The following is a 6,526-nucleotide window of genomic DNA, read 5'->3' on the forward strand; positions in this document are numbered from 1 at the left end:
CCCTGCAAGGGATGCGCCAGGTTGTGAATATCGCGGGCTGGAGCAGCTCTACGTATTCGCCAGGCGACAGAGAGATGCCCACGGAGCGCTTGGTAGGATTAGTAGCTGGACCAATGGAGCAAACGATGGCCTACTCTGGTATTAGATTGTGTCTCATAAAAACGACGCAGCGTGCGCACCTCTTGGTGAGGCAGAAATCTGGCGCGCGCAAGAGCATGTGCGCGATGTTGGTTACGGCGGTCCAGTAGCCCGACACCCGGTCGCCTATCTTTGTATGAATATCCGGGTCGTTGATATAGGGCGATCAATCCCTCCTCGGGGTTCATGCCACGCAGGATGGCCAGCAGGTCTGCAGAGCCAAGCTGTCACGTTTCGCGGCGTGCGTGTGGAGAGAATGACACACACCTTAGGCAAACGTCGTGCAGTTCTACGGCTGCAGCACCGTCTTCTGCGCATCGCCTGGGGCCTTGGGTCCGTAAAGATAAAGAGTAAGCTCATGGTGCCCACAGACCTGTCAGGAACCGAATCTACCTCGCACTTTCCTGTCGAGCACTGTCCGAGGGCAAGAATGCCGAGCGATTGGCGTACGAATTCAGAGAGCGTGGCGAACTCCTGCCCGAAGTTGCACACCACTGACATGTTCACCTCAATGTTGTCGCGCGCGATGGCGGTGAGTTCGTCGGACGTGTACGGCGTCGAGCACTCGTGGCTACGAATGTTCAATGGCGGCCGCACGCAGGCCTTAATTTGGTGCATGTGAAGCGTTGCATTCGAAAACACTTTGGAGTCGGCAAATCGAGTCAGCTACCGAGCGGTGAGTGGTGGGTAAAATAATTGTACAGCCCGACGATGAGTGATGATCTAAACAAGTAGCGGGACTAGGCCAGAGCATGCACAGACCTCGCGCGTCAAATTAAAAGCTTATTGGCTTAGAGAGATGTTCGTTTCATGCAGGTCGAGCGTCGTCACGAGAAGCCTTCACCCGGGATCCCTGGGCCAAACGCAGCATCGCACGACCACGATCTTCAAGTTACTGGAGTCAGTTCTCATTATGTGTACTCGCATGTGTAGCCTTATACCGCTTAGTATGTCACATAGTTCAACCTGCTTTCGAACGTTGTTATTGCCGTAGGAGTCGGTACACAGTCCAGGCCAGAAGGGGTTGTAACTTGTCGCGAACTGATCCGGGGTCTCGGCCCTTCACGCCCTTCAAGTGCCTCCGGTCACGTGAATAGGGACCCCGATTAACAATCTTCACTGCTTCCGACTTACCCTCTCTGCCGCGTCTCTCTGACTCCCTCTTCCTCCATATATCTTTGCCATGGCACATCACTCGGGCAGAGCAATTGGGCACAGCACTCCCCCTGATACTCGCAGCACGGGACACTCTGCTATCTCAGCAGTAGACTGCCAGTTTAAGTCTCGCTCAAGTTCGTCCGTCCAGAGGTGTGTAATGAGAACTCGATAGAAGGGGGCTAACTACTTTACAGGTTCCACGACCAATTCAAGACCAATTCAAGACCATCTCTCTGCGCTACATTAAGAAGGAAACCATGCGCCGCTACAAGATGATGAAGTCAAGCTGCATCCTGAAGTTCTGCGTCGTCACCGGCTGAGGCGCGGCGATTGGAGGCAGCGCGATGTTGTGCGGTGGGTCAAGGAGAGCGGCGACTACTTATTCGATTGGTGGGAGGTGTGCAAAGGCAGGCGGAGGCGGTATGACGACGAAGGCATCTTGAGCCGGCTGCGCGGCCGGCGCGACGATCGCGGGGATCGGCGCAGCGACAGGCGCGGTTGGCATAGGGGTAGGCGGAGCAACAGGCGTGGCAGGCGCGGCTGTCGGGACATTGGCAGTATCTGCCGCGTGGACTCGGTCACGGTTCTCCACATGGCGAGACGGGTGGCAGAAGGACGGGCGGACTGGGCTGGGCCTGCTGCGCTTAGGCCTGCGACTCTCCTGGTCACGCTCGTCGTCGTCGTCGTCGTCATCATACTTGTTCGCAGCGTGCCCCTTCCTGGGCTCTTCATCGACCTCCTCTTCCTTGACTTCCTCGACCTCCAGTGCTCTCTTCTTTCCCCTCTGGTTCTCAGTTACAGGTGCGTCTCGGTAGCCACTTGTGGCGAGTGGGCATGAGACGTTGTCAGCGCGGCCCCAAGGTGCGTCGTATCGGAGGTGGTTGCGAGACAAGGCGGCGCCTTGTCCGGCTGTATACATCTCTTGTCGGTTCGACGCGAACTGGCCAGCGGTGGATACCGCTGTACGAGTCCCTCGTCGAACATTATCGTCTCTGGGTGCTTGGTCGTTATATTCGGCAACATGCGACGGCTGTCCAAGACTTGAGCGAGCTGAGGCTACGCAGGGAGCGCCAGTACTTATCCAAATTGAGCAGCAGATAAGCGCAACTCACCTCGGTCCTGCAGGAAAGTTGGCGGAGGGCTCACGACGCGATACTCACGGTGCTGGGGCGGCGGCGAGACACGTCGGCGAACGGGCAGAAGCTGATCATGTGCGTCGTGGCTGTCACCGTCGCCGTCGTAACTACTCTCCTCGTCGCCGGACTCGCCATCTTCCTCAACGTCGGACTCGGTTGCGTAGCCATCGTGGTCGCTCGCGGCGCCGAACAGCTCGACATCCAGTCGGTTCCGTTTCGCCTCTCTCTCAGCGAGCAGGTCGCTCATGGCGACGAGCTTCCGTTGCGCGACGCCACAGAGGTTGGAGGGAGCGTCGGATGCGAGAGCGGTGGTTACTTTGAGCCAGCGGCGGAGCCACGCGATTTCTGTATCCAGGGTGTGTATTTCGCTAGTCTGGACGTTGTGGCCGGCGAGGCGGAGGATGTGGCGCGGGTATTGTCCGAGAGCATTGTGATCAGGTTGGGAGGCGGTTGGTTGTACGCGATGCGTCGATGGTGTAAGCGCGAAAAAGGTACTGTTTGGGAGTTGTATTTACTTGTATGTGATTATTGTGCGAGTGGCGAAGGCGTAGTTGGTGGGGCAGACAAGCGATGTGGCCTTATTGTTGGGCCAGAGATATTGGAACAGTGTTTTATGAAGGAGATCGCATCAAGCCTGACCTTCACGCCCACTAGTCGCCCACTGTATACACTTCCGCAACGTCCGCACGACCATGCCAAAGACGACTGCAACGGCCATGAAAGCGATAACAGCCATAAGGGGGGGGTTCAAAAATCATAATCTTCATCCCGTAATATACCCGCAGCCGAGCCCGGCGCGATGCGTCCGCTGCCTTCGAAGACATAAGTAGTCCGACACGTCATTCCGTTCGCACATCGCGCAGATCAATGATCCTAGGAAAGTAGCGAAGCTCGACGAACCAGATTGTCAGAGCTTCTTGAAGTTGGCAGGGTGAAATCGTGTGTTGTACAAGTCGGTGTCACGCCTCGATCGTAGACTTCAGATACATCCAAGTCTTCTTGCCCACCAGTGACCGATACTACCGTGCCATCTCGTTTAAAACAGATCAAAGTGTTATATTCGGTCTCATCGCCCGTTGATGTGTCCAAATGTGACTTATACTTGTTGCTGCTCTGCACTGTGCTGGTACCATAGCACTCGTACAACGACCAAGACACGACAGCGACACCCCAAGTGATTGAATAAATCAAGGATAGGAGTTACAAGCTATGAGCCCAGAATGGTCCTACATATAGCACAGAATCCGTACAAACAAACAGAGCAAGTCCAGGTGCATATGCCATGGTTCTACAGCGTTACAGGTTTACCCCAGTTTTAGTACATTATCGCCACATGCCGGGATGCTTTTCGCACTTAAGCAAGAGTGGCAAAACCCACAGCGTTCTGGTCGAACGAGAACACAGTGTAAACGTTCTTCATGAAGCTATCGCCGAGCAGCCACACGTTGTCTCCGAGTCCGACGTCCTGACCTGCGAGCGCACCGACACACTCGCTGCTACCGCTTTCGGTCTCCCCGAGGTTGAAGCTGCAAGACGAGATCAGCACGGACTCGAGCGGCGCGACCGGGCCTCCGACTCACTTGGCACTGGTGACATCCCACGTCTTGCCAGCCCAGCTGAACCCGACCGTCGGCGGCGAGTTGCACGGGTACGAGTAGTATCCATGCTCGGAGTCGTACAGCTTACCGCCCGAGACTGCGGCGTAGAAGGCTTCGACTGCGCTCGGCGGGCCGTACATGATCGTCGTGCCCGAATCGATGACGGTCTCGAAGTTGGTGTTGGGGTTCTCGGAACCGACGACGCTCTTCGCACCGGTCGGCTGCCAGAATCCTGTGGACTGGTCGATATCGTGGAACTCAATCGAGCCGGTGTACTTGGACGTGTCGGTGCCACCGAGGAAGAGCTCCGAGCCGGTCAAGGCGAGCTTGAAGGCGAACTCGCCCGCGCTGACCTGGTCCTGGACGATGAACGTGTTGAAAACAGGGTTCTGGCACGGAGAACGTGAGAATGTGCGTGGAAAGCGCGAGGAGACGGAAGAAAAGCGCACCTGTTTGAGATTCGAGATGGCGGGATAGGCGAGGCCTAGAATGCCGTCAGCCGGATCGCCCCCGAATCCGCTCGAGAGCGTGGTGACCGGAGAGAAATATTGGCTGGTCGCGGTCAGGCAGGCGATGGTCACTACAAAGGAGTCTCAGCTCAGCTCGTGATTATAACTTCTGAGTAACTCACCAGTGTCGGTGTAGACGGGACCAGAGACAGTTGACCCGTCGCCGTATTCGATTGAGAAGGTGCCGTTCTCCTTAGAAGAGGTGGAAGACGAAGAAGCCTGGTACTTGTGCTTTCCGTTGCAGACCGAGCTCGTGCAGGAGGAACTAGGGACCCACAGGTCGGACGAGCCGGTGTCGAAGTCGACGACGAATGACTGGCTGGGAGTGCCGATGGAGGCCGAACCTGTCCACTCCTCGTCGTCATCCTGGTCCATCAGCGGATCGGAGCCAGTGGCACGCTTCCGCACGCTGGTAGGGACCGTCCGGAACTCCTTGATCTCCCAACCCTCGGGAAGGCTGCCCTTGTTTGCCAGCAGATTCCGGAGGTTCTTCTGGTACTTGCTGCAGAACGCACGATGGTGTGGTCAACACAGAAACACGGTACAGGCCAGTGGAAAACGCACTTGTGAGTCTTGATGTTGTGCAAAATGGCCTTCTCATGGTCGAAGGTGCCGTCGGCACGAGTCAGTGTGCTGCGCTCTCCCAGCGCAACGCTGACACCAGAAGCGTAGGCGGCGGGGCTCGCAGTGGCGAGGAGAGCGAGAGTTATGGAAACCAGAGTTGCTTTGCAGAGCATGGTGCGGCAGGCGAAGGCTGGGGGGGAGAGTAGGAGAACTTGTTGTTCTGCAAGCAGTTTTCGGGCAGGCTTTTATGCACCCCTGATGCCTTGACCTATGTGCATGCGATGGAAAGCAGGCTGCAGGGAAGCCCGGCGTACACTATACCTGAGATCGCTAGTTGGCTGGGTGGATGCGACCAGCACGGAGGCGCTAGTCAGGCGAGATTACGCCCAGCGGCTATAGTAGTCCACCCACCTGAAGGCAGTTGGGTACGACAAGAACCAGATGCTCTCCGCCATCCCATCACGAAGGAGCGATCACTCTTAGAACCGCATGCGGAATGAAGGTGTGGCCTCCGTCGTGGGGTTTCGGGACAAGTCTGGTTATCGTCGCGGCCGGAAGCGCATGCACCCCATCAAGCGGTGACTTCGGTGAGCGCTTACATAATCACAGGCGGGGCGGCGACGAGAGCGGCGGCCTCTACTTCTATTTCTCTGTCGGTATTAGCATCGCACTGCAATGGAGATTTGTGAGACATACACGTGGCACCTTGGTCATTTCATTGCTAAGTTTCCGGCTCATGCTTACCCTCGAGAACTGTCGAAAATGCATAGTGCCGGCGAGATAGAAGTGGTGTGCACGTCACCGCATGGTTCTATGCCAAACTTTGGCTCGACAAGGCGCAAGATTTGAATCGCCTGATATAGCCTGGTCTCGCACTGAGCCGGTGGAGGCCGATCAGCACCTATTCCCGCCCATCTGCACAGCAAATTTGAACCTTTGTTCTATGATGTCTCACAAGCAAAGTTGAAATGCTTACATGAGTCGCCTCTTGTTGTCTTTCGTGCGGCGCGATGTCTGTGAAATGCAGCTCTGAGCTTATCTCCAGATGCCACCGCAGATGGTCGGATGAGTCACGGTCGCACTGCCGAGCAACAAGCAGGTGGCTGTCATCAACCACTGTCACAGCCCTCATATTAGAGCGCCAAGACTTGGCACGTGAAGCCCTAACAATGAATGACCTGCTATGTGGGGTGCTGCGAAGCTGATAAGCTCGATGAGTCGGCTGAAGTCTCGACTCTGACGGCAGTGTTAAAGAGTTAGCACGTGCATACGTTGCCGCAATTCGGTAAGAGTGTCTCTGAAGCAAGGAGTTCTCGTTTTCCGGCGTTGCATAGGCCGTGGACGACATGAGCGTGGTCGCCGGTGTTCGCACGTTCGCCTGTAGAATCTGTGAAAACTGTGTAGAGGAGGTAAGAAGTGTTTT

At 56.2% G+C, this 6,526-nt stretch overlaps 2 protein-coding genes across 2 annotated transcripts; both read right to left on the minus strand.

The window, feature by feature from the left end:
- Positions 1-514: 514 nt before the first annotated feature.
- PHACADRAFT_264906 (uncharacterized protein) lies at positions 515-830 on the minus strand (the record flags this gene model as incomplete). Its single annotated transcript, XM_007401415.1, has 1 exon — positions 515-830. A coding segment is annotated over exon 1 (242 nt), but the record flags the coding sequence as incomplete, so codon positions are not given.
- A 2,899-nt stretch (positions 831-3,729) lies between these two features.
- On the minus strand, positions 3,730-5,293 carry PHACADRAFT_264907 (uncharacterized protein). The gene is made up of 5 exons (XM_007401416.1): positions 5,104-5,293; positions 4,662-5,041; positions 4,483-4,610; positions 4,013-4,422; positions 3,730-3,958 (listed from the first exon to the last, which is right to left on the minus strand). Exons 1-5 carry the CDS (start codon positions 5,274-5,276, stop codon positions 3,787-3,789), a joined length of 1,263 nt encoding a protein of 420 aa, XP_007401478.1. The 5' UTR covers positions 5,277-5,293; the 3' UTR covers positions 3,730-3,786.
- Positions 5,294-6,526: the final 1,233 nt, after the last annotated feature.

Source organism: Phanerochaete carnosa (genome assembly GCF_000300595.1).
Source record: "Phanerochaete carnosa HHB-10118-sp unplaced genomic scaffold PHACAscaffold_12, whole genome shotgun sequence".
Lineage (NCBI taxonomy): Eukaryota > Fungi > Basidiomycota > Agaricomycetes > Polyporales > Phanerochaetaceae > Phanerochaete > Phanerochaete carnosa.

Coding starts and splice junctions, on each gene's coding strand:
- PHACADRAFT_264907 (XM_007401416.1), bottom strand. CDS start 5,276: ATGCTCTGCAAAGCAACTCTGGTTTCCATAACTCTCGCTCTCCTCGCC. Junction 4,611..4,661: donor TCCCGTCTACACCGACACTG/GTGAGTTACTCA, acceptor ACTCCTTTGTAG/TGACCATCGCCTGCCTGACC. Junction 3,959..4,012: donor TGGGATGTCACCAGTGCCAA/GTGAGTCGGAGG, acceptor CTCGTCTTGCAG/CTTCAACCTCGGGGAGACCG.